At 32.7% G+C, this 13724-nt stretch overlaps 2 protein-coding genes across 2 annotated transcripts; both read right to left on the bottom strand.

The window, feature by feature from the left end:
• Nucleotides 1–4826: 4826 nt before the first annotated feature.
• Nucleotides 4827–8986, bottom strand: LOC120083281 (serine carboxypeptidase-like). The gene is made up of 9 exons (XM_039038956.2): nt 8210–8986; nt 7710–7878; nt 7500–7619; nt 6899–7042; nt 6667–6817; nt 6480–6568; nt 6057–6315; nt 5818–5951; nt 4827–5135 (listed from the first exon to the last, which is right to left on the bottom strand). Exons 1-9 carry the CDS (start codon nt 8542–8544, stop codon nt 5013–5015), a joined length of 1524 nt encoding a protein of 507 aa, XP_038894884.1. The 5' UTR covers nt 8545–8986; the 3' UTR covers nt 4827–5012.
• A 501-nt stretch (nt 8987–9487) lies between these two features.
• LOC120083282 (vacuolar protein sorting-associated protein 24 homolog 1) lies at nt 9488–12888 on the bottom strand. Its single transcript, XM_039038957.2, has 6 exons — nt 12323–12888; nt 12063–12139; nt 11321–11423; nt 10735–10856; nt 9920–10114; nt 9488–9837 (listed from the first exon to the last, which is right to left on the bottom strand). Exons 1-6 carry the CDS (start codon nt 12432–12434, stop codon nt 9757–9759), a joined length of 690 nt encoding a protein of 229 aa, XP_038894885.1. The 5' UTR covers nt 12435–12888; the 3' UTR covers nt 9488–9756.
• Nucleotides 12889–13724: the final 836 nt, after the last annotated feature.

Raw genomic sequence — 13724 nt, 5'->3', positions numbered from 1 at the left:
CTCAATAAATTTAATTGAAGTAATTCATATATTTTTGCGATTGGGTCAATGGGTTTTTTATATGTATATGTGGCTAAATTTGGAGTAAATTTTGTTAATTTAGGCCCATTTGATAATTATTGGGTTTTTTATTATTATTTTTTTTTAAGATTAAACCTATTTCATTCACATCTTTTACAATAATTTGCATTTTTCTTAAGTACAATGATTGAATTCTTAGTCAAGTTCCAAAAAAAAAAAAAAAATAAAAAAAAAATTCAAACACTAACTATTATTATCCACCAACTATAATAACCAACTTAACCTTCAAACGCCACCTAAGAATATTACATTATATATGAAGATGAATGATTGACATAGTAAAAAAGGTAATAATAGTTTTATAAAGGACTAGTTGCATAAATGGAATTCAAGCCCAAAATAATAGAATATGTAGTATAAGAATAAAATAATTACATATATAGAACAAAAAATGGTAAAAGACTAAAAAGCCCATGCCTAGCCATCATTTTGCTTCTTTCTGATTTTCTCAAATTGAAATCTATCACTGATAGCAACTATCAATGATAGTCACTGATAGCTGGTATTAACTGCTATCACTGATAGCTGCTATCAATTGCTATCGCTAATAGTTGCTATCAGTGGTAGCATTCAATTTGAGAAATATTAATACAATCTTGAAATATTAGCTTTTAATTTTCTATCAGTTATCAGTGGCTATCATTGATAAACTTTCATCAATTGGAATCAACCTTGAAATATTAACAGTTCAGGCTATTAATGGCTATCAATGATAAACTTTTATAAGTAGTTATCAACATTGAAAGAAAATTAACAACTTTGAAAGATTGAGTTATACCAGTGATGGAAAACTAGTGGCTATCACTGATAGACTTTCATAAATGACTATCAACTTTAAAAGATTAACACAGTAACTATCACTAATAATCTTCTATCGTAGCTATCACTGATAGTAGCTATCAGTCACTATTAATGATAGACTTTCATCAATTAGAATCAACTTTGAAATATTAACGCTTAAGACTAGCAATGATAGACTTCTTTAACTAGTTATGAACTTTCAAAGAAACTCGATATATAGATTTCACCTAACTTTTATCATTGATATCACTAATATCACTCATGTTGTAGTTATCATTGATTGTTTCTTTCACTGATAACATCACTGATAAGATACTATCAATGATCTCATTGATATCATGCTATCTGTGATAGCTTTCTATCACTGACAACATGCTATCAGTGGTAGCTTCTATCATCGATAACGTACTATTAATGGTAGCTTCTATCACTTACATGCTATCAGTGTTAGCTTCTATTACCGATAATAGGCTATCAGTGGTAACTTCTATAAATGATAGCTACTAACACCTTATTTTCCCTTTCTTTGTCCTTTCCAAACATTCGTATGGTCCCTTTTCTTTTTGATTCCTATCAAGGGCATTTCTGTAAAATAAGTGAACAGCCAAATCAAACTTTTTTTCTTCGTTTGATTTTGTAATTAAATATTACAGTACGCAAATACACAAATATTTCAATTTGTGCTCTTTATTTTGGGTCATCTATGCCCTTTTTTCAAGTTTATTTCTCATAGACATCACACTCTTAAAGTTCTATAAAAAGAAAAAAACTATTGGTCTATCTGATATCGTTCGCATTTCACATTTTTTGAGAAATAAATTTGTTTAATAACTATTTTCATTTCTCATTTCAAACTTTTAAGAAATGTTCCTAAAAATGATATAAATTTGTAGACTAAAGAAAAATAGTTTCTTTCAAATCCATTTTTATTTACTATTTATATTTAATGTTTCGTTATAATAATCAAACTTGTTAATTGGCTTATTGGTGTCGAATCACTTATGAATTGGCTACTTTCAAGTCTTGGGTATGAAATTCAGCATCATAATTCTTATGGAAAAAAAGGAAGAAGCAAAACTCGGATAAAGGAAAGAAAATATTAAAAAAAAAAAAGAAAGAGAAGACGAAAAAACTAGAGAAAGTAAAGAAAATAAAAAAAGAAAGAAAGAAAGGAAGCAAAAGTTGGAAAAAGGAAAGAAAAAAAAAAAGAAAAGAAGCAAAAATAAAAGAAAATAAAGAAAATAAAAAAAGAAAGAGAAAAAGAACGTGTGCAATAAGACAGGACAAAAGATGATAAAATTGGATATTAGAAAAAAATTCAAAAATTGACTAGTCTAACATTTCTATATTTTTAAATGTTTTAAAAACGTGATATATTTTTAGATTTTCCACCTTATCTTTTATCCATGGAATTGAAACCAAACTACATCATAGAACTAAATTGATAATTTTGTTTTATTCTTTTAAAATTTGATATTCAATCTTTTTACTAAAAGTTCGACGAAGCCATCATTAGGAATAATTTTTCTGATTTTTATAAATTTCTTTTAACTCTTAATTGTCTTGTCTATCGAGCTAAGTCCACATTAGCTTATTTTGAGTCCAAGATATATATACAATAGCTTGTTTTATTTAGTTTATATAAAAGTTAATATAATATCAAAAATACATTTCACCTTACCTATTTACTTTAGATCAATCTCATGAAGATTGAACCTTCAAAATTAAATTTATAATGTCTTAATCAACTGAACTATGTTTACATTGACAATATCCTAAATTTACCTAATTCCAATAGATTGGTAGACTAAGAGTTTAAGATAAACAAACTCATAAAAAAAATTGATTGGAATTCTTGTTTTATTCAATTGTATGAATCAAATTAATTCTTTTTTATTAAATGCATCACTATCGGTATCGAGAGATGATGAGTGTGTTAAGGAGGTACTAACCTAGTTGAAATGTGTCCTCGTGTATGGCCTTCTGATCCCACATCCTCTAATATCTTATTAAAATAATTGAATGAATCTAATTGTTTCAAAATTATAATTAAGAATCTATTTGAAAGGATTTTACCTAGTTGTAAAAAATGTTGAGGTTGGTGAGGGAAAGGTGGCAGCAAGTTACCAAGTTGCAGCTGTGTTCTTGACTATTTATATATCTTTGCATTATTTATAAAATGCCAACCACTGCCATGCGTTACATTTAAATATGTTGTTATACATTATCTTATAATTCTTCCATATACCACTTCGGCTGAAACTTGATATGAACTAAGATTATGAAGGGTTGTTGACATGTATGGCTTCTTTTAAGATCCAAATATTCAAATCACCATATTCCCACATTTATTGTATTGAAAAAGAAATATTCATTTTTTATACTATTTTCATGTATTTATTTAAGTCAAAAGAGGATATTAATCTGGTTCTACCAGATAAATTTTTACGTTTCATTGTTGTGAGGTGAAAGATCAAACTATCGACTATTGAGAATCGTATGTTGCCCTAAATGACTAAAATGGATGAATTCAAACATAAATTTTTCCTTGAATATTGTGGGGTGGGGTGGAAGAACCGAACCTTAAAATTGATAGTACAAATTTTGCGCTAATTGAGATAGGCTCATTTTTTTTCGATTGGATAAAGTTGGACTAAAAACAACATAAAAAGGAATAATGTAAAGAAAAAAAATTGTCACCATATACATAAATTCATATCAAAATAAAACTCAAAGCAACTATATATATTTGCAAATTTTGGAAAATTGCAATGGATAGCATTTTTAAGGTTAATGATTAAGTGTATAGCAATATTTTTAAAAAAATGCAAATATAGTAAAATTTATCCTTGATAGACTCTATCATGGATAGAGACTCTATTATTGATAGACTCCTATTAGTGATATGATCTATCATTGATAGACTCCTCTTAGCAATATAGTCTATATTGATAGACTCTGAGAGTTGGATTCTAAATTTTGCTGTATTTGCAAATTCTTTTCCATTATTGCATATTTGCTAATACTTTGGGCCTGATGCTATAATTACAATTGTCCCTTGAATTTTTTAATGCTTTTGTTGCAGCGTGAATGAAAATCCTAAGCTTCTCATCTCCACCGCTATCATCTCCATTCATAGAAACGTCAATATAAGCTTTAGCTCAATAATAATTGACTAGTACTCAATCTCTTAAGCTAAAAAGCATGAATACTTTAATTTTGTTAGCATGTGAGTATCCAATACATGTCAAACAATTGAACACTCCGATACTTGTTGGACACGGGTCAAACACTTGTTAGTGCAATATATTAGACAAGACATAGAACACTTATTGAGTAGACTAAAAAGACTCATATATGACAATAATAACAACTTTTTGAGTATGAAATATGTTAAGCTAAGTTTTTTAAGCATATAAATACATCCATTCAAAACACATATATGACATATGTGACAATGGATAGTCTTGTTATTGTTTGCTCTATGCGTTGTTTTTGTTTGTTTTATGTGCTATGTTTATCATATTGTTTCCTTGGATTTTTTAACAATAGCCTCTTTACATTATATCATGAAGAGTAATGTTTCATTTATTAAAAAAAATTCATCAATCTATTTACTTTAAATTTTCTTTTGATGTAAAAATGATATATAGTTCTAAAACTGTATATTTTAATAAATGTGTCCTCATCATGTTGTGTCCTAGATTTTTAAAATATGACATTTTGCTGTATCCGTATCATGTTGTATGTATATCTCGTTTCCATATATGTGCTTCTTAACTCTTAAGGTTAGAGATTCAAATCCCCCTATACTCCTCATTAGTTAGTACTAAATAACTTCAACAACTCAGATATATTTTTACTTTTACTTCTAATTTGATGAGTAGGTCAACAAACAAAGACCAGAACTACCACCAGAAAATCTACTTCATGCAAATTTCAGAGAAAGTGAAGTGTGGTCTGTAGTTTTATTAACATATTCAGAATATAGAACAATACAATAAATTTTAAGAACATAAAATCAAAGCAATAATAATATTTAACACAATACACAATCATACAGACAATCAATTAGTGATGAGTGTGTGAATAAGGCTTTTTAAACAAAGGGAGAGAGATGAGGAAGAATCTCATTTTGGAGAAAGTTTTTCATGTATGTCATCTAAGCCAAGTTTGCCCTGCATCCAACTCTGAAGCATTTGAAGTGAAGCCTTTGGCTGATCCATTGGCACCATATGACCAGCATTATGAACCTGTAGTACAAAACCATCACACATTCTCAAATGATATGATACTAAAAACTCCTCTGCTCTAAGCTACAACTAATTGTTTCTTTTATTTTTCCTTCCTTTGAAAGTAATAAACCTAGTACATGTTAACCCTTTCGAGTTCCACCTCGTAATTTTTTTGTACAACTGCGAGAGTGGGAGATTGAACCTCCAACTTTTAGGGAGAAAGGTCATACCAATTAAAGTTAAACTCACTTCGACTCTTCAGCCTTGTAAATCAAATGAAATATTAGAGTTCATGTGAAAGGAGAAAAAAGGAAAAAAAAAAAATATTGAACTTGCTCATCTAAAAGCTTTAAGTTTCTAAGATCAGTTCTAGTCAAACTAATCGAGGGCAGAGTCAGAAATTTTTAAGGGCGGAGGCAAAATCTTACCCTTTTTAATTTTTATATATTGAGTCCTTTGATTCTAACAACTTGGAGAATTTAGAGGAAAACTCTAAAATCTTTGATCTTGTTTATAATTATTTGATTTTTTAAAATTGTGCTTGTTATCTCACAAATTCTTTAACAAAAAACTAAGTCGGAATCGAACGAGATTTTAATGTTTTTACTTTTATGAATATTAAGAAACTAAGAGGGGAGAATTGTTACATTGGTGACAATGTTCAAATGTTTGCTATTTTATAGTTGGGAGAGAGAGTGACCTTTAGGAAAGAGAGAGGTCCATGGCTTTTGAGAAGCCCAGCTTCTTTGCCATCTACTAGGAATGGAACAATTTTGGATGCTGCAAATGCTTTCTGACCAGACCAATTCATTTCATGAACCCACCTCGAATTCCCTTCAAATTTCAAAACAAAAGTAGAGAAAATCTTTAGAAACGTCTTCTCAGAAAGTAATGGGACTTCAAAAGGAGGATTTTGAACTACGAACATCGAAAACTTACCAAGCCAATTGCATATCAGATCATATTCGCCTGCATACACCAGCACCTTAATCCCGTCATCAATGAGAGCTGGAATGCCAACCTCAAGATTTCTCATCCAATCCATAAGCATAGCACTGTACACCTTACTACTGCATGACACAAAGTCCATATTCCCAACTCCGAGTGCGCTTCTTACTGATTTTTCGTTGAGGAATTTCTCCATGTTTGAGAAGTCATAACAGAGATTTCCAATGCATTCCTTTCTAACATCATAGTACTGCATAACAAAGACATGGTACAAATTTTCATCAGGATGCAAAATGCAAGACTCCTCCACCTCCTAGTATTTAAAATTAATGGCATCATATCAGAGTTTTATGAACTAAATACAACATGGTACTTCAATTATAAGATTTGATTATTTGGTTTGTTCTTCATTACGTTTTTGTCTCCGACGATGCCCATGATTCTGTTGAATATCTGGTTGCAGATGACGTAAGAAGATACACAAGCACTTCCCCCATCAGCACCTGATGGTGGATTCATTATGAACAAAGAGAAGTTACTTGGCCATAGCTATTGACATCATGTATTTGAAAGAAAATTTTGTGAATATTTAGAAACTTACCACAAGTTTTGATTGCCTTCTCACAGCCTGGGACCAACTTGTTTATGCTGTCGAAGTCAGATTTTCCAATCAATCCCATTTCCAAGGCATAATCAGTGTATGCTTTATACTGAATTTCAGGATTGGTAAGACCGTTGCCGATCGCAAAACCCTGATAAAATATTCGGTTTTCGATAAAAAGAATTGAAGAATAAAATCATGTTCAATCCAGGAAAATATGTAGTATAGGTACCTTTAGATTGATATGAATTCCCTGCTTTTCTTTATTTCCTTGGTGAACTCTGGATGCAAATGCAGGAATGTAGTGCCCGGCATATGATTCGCCAGTGATGTAAAAGTCATTTGCAGCAAATTCTTTATGCTCACTAAAAAATGCCTGAGAATATTGATAATTAACAACCAAAAGGAAAAGGGAAGAGATTGTAAGACACCTAATTATGGGAATAGTAGGATTATTAGGAAATATTAGGATGGTTATTAGATGGGGCATATTAGTAATTAGATAGTGAGTTGGTTAAGGCTTTTAGTTATAAATAGAGGGATTAGATTGAGAGGAAGGGTGTGAAGAATATTGTGAGATTTCCTTTAGGGAATTTAGGGAGAGTCTAACCCTCTCGAAAGGCTAATAGTTACCTTGTTTACTTGTTCTTATGATAATATGATATATTATAGTTTCTTCATTGATATTGCAATATATATTTCTATCTTTGGTATTCTTTGTGTTCTTGAGTACTCTTGTTAGGTGGTATCTTAACAGAGATATGTTAAGGAAGAGATCCGTTTGTCCTGTAGGATCTCTTGCCATTAATGAAACTGAAGGGACACTGTCCTACCTGCAAGAAGTCATACAAGTCATTGCTAACACCTTCTTCATCATGACGGATGTCATCATCGTCAGAAGTGTAACTGAAACCAGTTCCAGTGGGCTGGTCGACGTAAATAAGATTTGAGGCCTGCATACAAGGATCCAAATGACCAAAATCAGACAATGAAGTAAAAGAGAGTGATTTCGAACAAGGATATATGGTGAAGCAGGAAATGACCTTATCCCAGCCATAGTCATTCCAAACAAGAGACAAGTTGTTTGCAATTTGGAAAGGACCGTTTTCATAGAACATAGCAAGCTCACTGCTGCACCCTGGCCCTCCTGTTAACCATATCACAACAGGGTCCTTTTTGCTGTTTCTTGATTCAAAGAATAAGTAGAACATCCTGTAATATGAGTTGTATGAATAAATTAGAAAATGAATCAATCCTGTGAACAATAATACATTCACAATTCTGGTTATGAAGGATTCTTGGTCAAGATTACAGTAGGCATGAACAGAATGTGAGATTAGTCAAACTAATCTTGTCTATATGCTGAATAACTTCTTTTTATCCCTAGAAAAGCCATGGTTTTCTTTTCCTTTTCTTTGTTGAAACTTTTCATTTTGCACATTCCATAATCAGTTTTAGAATGAAGAATCAATATAAAAAGTACAACGACATCTTATAATATGTAGCAGGTGCAATCATAAACCTCTGAAAAATGCTTAATTACCTTGCCGATTTAGTATGTGGAAGGGGATAATACCCAGCATGGTGACCAAGTTCTTGAACTGATGGGCCTTGACTTTTTCTTCTTCCAATGAAAGGAAACTGAAAGCTTTTCTCTACAATCCCTGAAGATGAAAATGAAGGGTCTTCTGCTGCTGCAATGTTAATGGAGTCCTTGGGAAACAAGTTAAGGTCTCTAATGAGCTTTTCTGCTTGAAGAATTGGATAGTTAATGGTTGAAGATAAGTTTGGTTGCTCTTGGTCTAGAGAAATTGCAGATGCCAATGGTAGAGCAAGGAGCAAAGCGAAAGAAAGAAAGAGAGAAAAAGAAGCTGCCATTTTTTGTGTACAAGAAGGATATCTCCTTCCAACTATGGTTGAGGGTATATATAAGATTCTGTCTAAAGCAGATGAACTACCTATTTTACTTGGCTGATAAGGCTAACACAAACTTGGAGTAAAGAATGTCCAAAGCTAGAGGAGAGAGAGCCTACTGTAGGTTGGTGGGGATTTGAGGGAGGGAGTTGTAGAAAGAAAAGCAAAGTAAAGTTCAGTCAATAAGCAGATACATAAAAAAAAAAGAAAGAGAAAAAATAAGAAAAGTAAGGAAAGAAAAGAAAAGGAAAGAAAAATGAGTTCTGCTATTTGTCTCTTATTAGCTCTGAAATATAACCAGAGTTGATGTATTATGTATGAGAGGGAATCATTAAACAATTACTATTCATATCTTCACGGGGTGAATAAGTACACAGCTGCCAAGCCAAAGGGAATCAAACAGGACAAAAATTCTAACTTTGCATCTAAAATTATCAAAATGGTAAAAATAAACATAAGAATTAGTGGCCTTTTTCTAACCATCATCATCTTAAAGCAAAAAGAATGCAAGAAGCAAGACTTAACGTGCCTTAAAGGATTGGCCAACGTGCGTCTTTATCTCTCTCTTCACCTTTTTCTTTTGAAAAAGAATATAATCTAATACGTCTAAGGAACTCCACTTGCTACTTGATTGGAATAACATTCCCCTAGTACTATCATTGCTCTTCTAAAGATCCAATGATGATCTATTTCATGGGTTCATTACAATAATTAAAGCCTTCAAACCTACTTTTTCAACTTTTTAACTGCCTGCAGGATCTGAATATGGACAATTTTGTCTGGTAAACGCATACACAACTGTTCCCACTTGTTTCTGTTACTTTATGGCACTCCATTGTACTTTTTGATTAAAAAAAACATGGATCACAATGTAGGTAAGAAACATATAGCATTTACACACATACGATGATAGGACAATGCATCATTTTCATTCTGTTAAGAAGATTGGATACAATATACATCAAACGGTTAGTCACCGTCTCGGTCGCCACCTACATCTCCACTCTCTTCCTATCTATTTGACAAATATGTTCTCAGTTTAAGAATCTTGATCACACAAACATGAAGAGAAAGTTTGGTATGTTTGCTTATTTTCTCTCACATTAAATACCAGGAGTACAGTTGACGCTCAAATCGAGTTACAGCCATTTTGACAATTTATGTGAAATATCGAAATTATGATCTAACTTTTGCAAGTCGAGCCCTTATCTCTTCTAGTTCTTCCTCGTCATCAACACCCTCAGCTATTGCTTCTTCCTGAAAAAGAAATAAATGTCACAATATTTTATTCTTTCACAGGATCAATTTTCGTGGGTACTCAAAATTATGCAATATATACCTCTTCCCGGACTTCCTGAACATGAGCCGGTTGCTTCATCCTTTCCTTCCTGACAGCTTCTGGAAGCTGTGCGGCAGTCTCACCGGCAATGGCAGTCAAAACTTTGTCAACTTCCTCTTCAATCTCCTCTTCAATATCCTCAGAATCTAGTGCTGAATCCACCGCATCGTTTACAAATTCCTCGATCACCCCAGCCTATAGATATAGGATACAAAAAAAGCAGCTACATTAATGATAGTATTGTAACACTTTATACAAAAAACATATAAATTCAGTAGCGTTTGGCAAGTTAAACAGAGAACAGAGACTTGACAATAGGACTATAAGCAAGTACCCTTAATAAACGTTCACAAACAGAAGAAGAGCATGAGGATTTAACGAAGGATTGTACACAATGTCGTGGTGATGTTTAAACAACAAAACATTCTTTTGTAATTATAGCCTCATAATTTTCTTTGATTAGAAGGCTCTCCTATAGTCTCTTTGGGAGGGGGGGTCTCTCTTCCGCAACCCTTGTGTTTTTTTCCTTTGGTGCTAAACAAAGTTGTCGATGTTTCTAAAAACAAAAGGTAGCATAATTGTAGAATTACTTCCTCATCCTCCCAAATGAAAATAAAAGATAAAACAAGTTACGAGGGACCAGGATGAACATATTGTAACTTGATTAAAAAAAAAAAAAGAACCTTACCTACATGCAAAAAAGGACCTAATTAATAATAATGTTCAATCACGTCTATGTCAACTCTAAGCCTCTAAATTCATAACCTCGACCAAAGAGAAAGTTAGAAATTGTTCCTATTCTTAAAAAAAGATACCTTGGTCATCTCCTTGCTAAACTCTTGCATTGTAGTTGCCATTTCTGGGGCCTTCATCAGATTATTAACAAGCTTCATAACTTCAGCACTCTTGGAAAGATGCCCCACCGTTCTAGCAATGGCTGCAAAATTGGTAGGCTTTCAACAAATGTATCCAGAATCCAAGAAAATATAAATAACAATGGTGACTGATCAATGATCATATTATGTTGCACTTCGATATAAAAAGTTATGTCATAAATTGAATGCTAAGTAAGAATCCCATCCTCTTCACCTTCCCTCCCTATACTTTTCAATTTAACACCACTTCGAACTTTTCTATCTGTACTCAATTGATAACATGAGAAAAATATATCTCTACATATATACATATATATGTATGTATTATGTATATCTTCAGCAAACTATTATTTACAATAAACTTAAATTATACTATAGAGCTTGTCATATACCCATAATCATCAAATTATATCCCCGTACACAACAAAGTAAGAAAAACTAAGCTAATATTAGGTTGTTGAAGCCAATAAGACAGCAACGAGACCTAAAAGTTTCATCAAGTTTTAGAATATGCAAAACATCATACCAACACTTTCGCCAAGGTGCATGGATATCGAATTGAGTTGTGCCTTGTTTTCGTGAAGACGGTTCACAGTTTTTTTAGACCTCACAATTTCTTTGGCCAGTGCCTGAAACACAAATAGAGGGCAATATTAAACAAGAGATAGGACATAATTCCAGGCAGAAACAATTAAGGATGAGATCAAGTGTACTGAATTATAGATAATGTTTCCCCTAGTCCACCGAGAATATAGATCATATCACACAAATACTGTAATACATTCTAGTGTCCATATCCAAATGAACCCTTATGCTAATGGGTAGCACGTAAACAGGAAGCCTCAAACTGAACCCAGCCATCTTGGGTGCCTAAGTTCTCAGTGGAACAAAAATAAATTCAGCAACGTAAAATGATGATATCATCCATGTGTTGATTGAAGAGTTCCTCCTCCATCCGTCTTTTCCCCAATTTTTATGATTTGCTGGGTGAGGGTTGAAGAAGGAGCCTGGTGAGGTTTGGCCCTCGTTAATATCATGGTTTGATTTCGAGGATATTTTTGTAATTAATCTTTAGACGTTATTTTGTATAGCTAATGTTTGCTTTTTGTATGCCCTTATAATTTTTGCATTGCTGATAATTAACAGAGTCTCCATCCCCCTCACTCCGAAATGGATTAGGCAAAGTTTCCCCAGATCATAATTCGTTTCTTCATTATGAACCCCTAATCAGAAAATTAAACAGAGAAAATCTCAAGTTCATAACATACCTTTGCAGAGACCATATCATTCCTCTTGGCAGCATCCCTAATGGCTTTCTGCACATTTTTCTCTTCTCTCTGTATATCTGGCCCAAACCAATCAAAGAAGAACAAATCAAATCAAATCAAATCAAATCAAAAAAATTAAAGAATCCCTAGAGGTAGAAGAATAGATCGCATGATCAGAATTTTAACCCAGTAATGAACAGATACATAAAAGAAAACACAAAGGAGATTGAAATTGAAAATAACAAAATACGATCCGTTACCTCGAATTTGGCGTTCGACGTTGCGGCACTCTTGTCGGAGCCTACGCTGCCAATCCCTTAGCTGTTGCTGCGGATTTGGTTTGGGCTTCAAGATGCTCATCATTTTCTCCATCTCTCACCTTTTGACTACCAGGAATTTTGAGAATCAAAGAATTCCGAACTTGCTCAAGATCAATGGAATCAAAGTGAAATGAGCAGCCTCAAGAAGCTTAGGATCAACGTGCAGAGAGGGGATGTCCAGCGGCGGCGACTGTCGACGACGGTTAGCTGGACGTCGACGGCTGGGTTGCTGCACACGCAGAAGATGACGAGAGGGGCAAAGTTAGGGGGGGAGAGAGATTATCGAGTGTGAGAAGGAGATGGCGTGAAGGGGCCGGCGACTGGGTTCTAAAACTCGGAATTTTTTGTTTTGTTCGGGGGAATTTGGAAATAAATTTGAATTTCACACCATAAAATTTGGATTGTGCCTAAATTTTAGTTGAAATAACACCACGGATCATAATAGAAATTAATATAATCGTAATGAAATTTATGGATCAATTGTATTAGGTATGACTCATTAATGTAATTAGATTACTTTTGATTGCGTTTATTTAAAATTATGAATTTTGTCATATTTATTGCTATCGTTCTCATTATCGTTACCTTTAAGGGTCAAACTGTAACAGTAACCGTAAATGTATCAAAATTCATAATTTTTCTCCGAAATAGTAATAATAATGATAACCGTAAAAGTAACTACAACGATACAATTTAATTTTTCAGACACGATTGGATTGAGCACGTTCCATTTATCAATGAGTTTTTTTTTTTAATTACAGATTTGGAAGTGGGTCTGGTGTGTTAGTACATACAAAACACAAGTAAATAATACCAAATATAATCAAATGGGGTCCACTTGATTTATTACCGTTGGATGGGGGTAAACGTGACCTAAATGTGAAGTCTTATTCATAATTTAATTTAAAGATTCAAACTTGGATAAATTGAATTTGAGATAAAGTTTCGGTAATGCCTCAAATTTTAATTCAAGATAATAATTTATATTTGAATATTGAAGAAATTTAGTATGAGATAAGAACCCATTTAAATTGGATAAAATTTTGAATATACCCAAATTTAAATTCGAAATAAATTTAAGGTCTCAATTTAATTTGACTTGGAAATAAAAATCTAGCCAATTTAGAATAAGACTTAGAATATGCTCCAAAATTAAATTGATTTAAATGGATTTTGATATCTCTAGCATTTGATTTCAAGCTAATCCATTCAAATTGGTCAAGAATCTTAAGAAGTGTTTGGGGTGAAAATACAATTTGGTATGAGTTGAGATATGAACTAAACTCATTGTTTGAGGGGACCAATTTTATATGTCACTAATACTTTATACCCATGTTCACCT

This window comes from Benincasa hispida, chromosome 8 (genome assembly GCF_027475165.1).
Source record: "Benincasa hispida cultivar pf3 chromosome 8, pf3_genome.v1.1, whole genome shotgun sequence".
Taxonomy (NCBI): domain Eukaryota; kingdom Viridiplantae; phylum Streptophyta; class Magnoliopsida; order Cucurbitales; family Cucurbitaceae; genus Benincasa; species Benincasa hispida.
This window is presented reverse-complemented; position numbering and strand designations above follow the sequence as displayed.

What these genes read in the sequence shown, in the direction of transcription:
- LOC120083281 (XM_039038956.2), bottom strand. Translation starts at nt 8,544, where the DNA reads ATGGCAGCTTCTTTTTCTCTCTTTCTTTCTTTCGCTTTGCTCCTTGCT. An exon ending in ATGACTATGGCTGGGATAAG is followed by an intron (nt 7,620 to 7,709) that starts GTCATTTCCTGC and finishes CCTTGTATGCAG; the next exon opens with GCCTCAAATCTTATTTACGT. An exon ending in GACCTCTCTCTTTCCTAAAG is followed by an intron (nt 5,136 to 5,817) that starts GTCACTCTCTCT and finishes TTTGTACTACAG; the next exon opens with GTTCATAATGCTGGTCATAT.
- LOC120083282 (XM_039038957.2), bottom strand. Translation starts at nt 12,434, where the DNA reads ATGGAGAAAATGATGAGCATCTTGAAGCCCAAACCAAATCCGCAGCAA. An exon ending in ATGATATGGTCTCTGCAAAG is followed by an intron (nt 11,424 to 12,062) that starts GTATGTTATGAA and finishes TTTGTGTTTCAG; the next exon opens with GCACTGGCCAAAGAAATTGT. An exon ending in GCACCTTGGCGAAAGTGTTG is followed by an intron (nt 10,857 to 11,320) that starts GTATGATGTTTT and finishes CCAATTTTGCAG; the next exon opens with CCATTGCTAGAACGGTGGGG.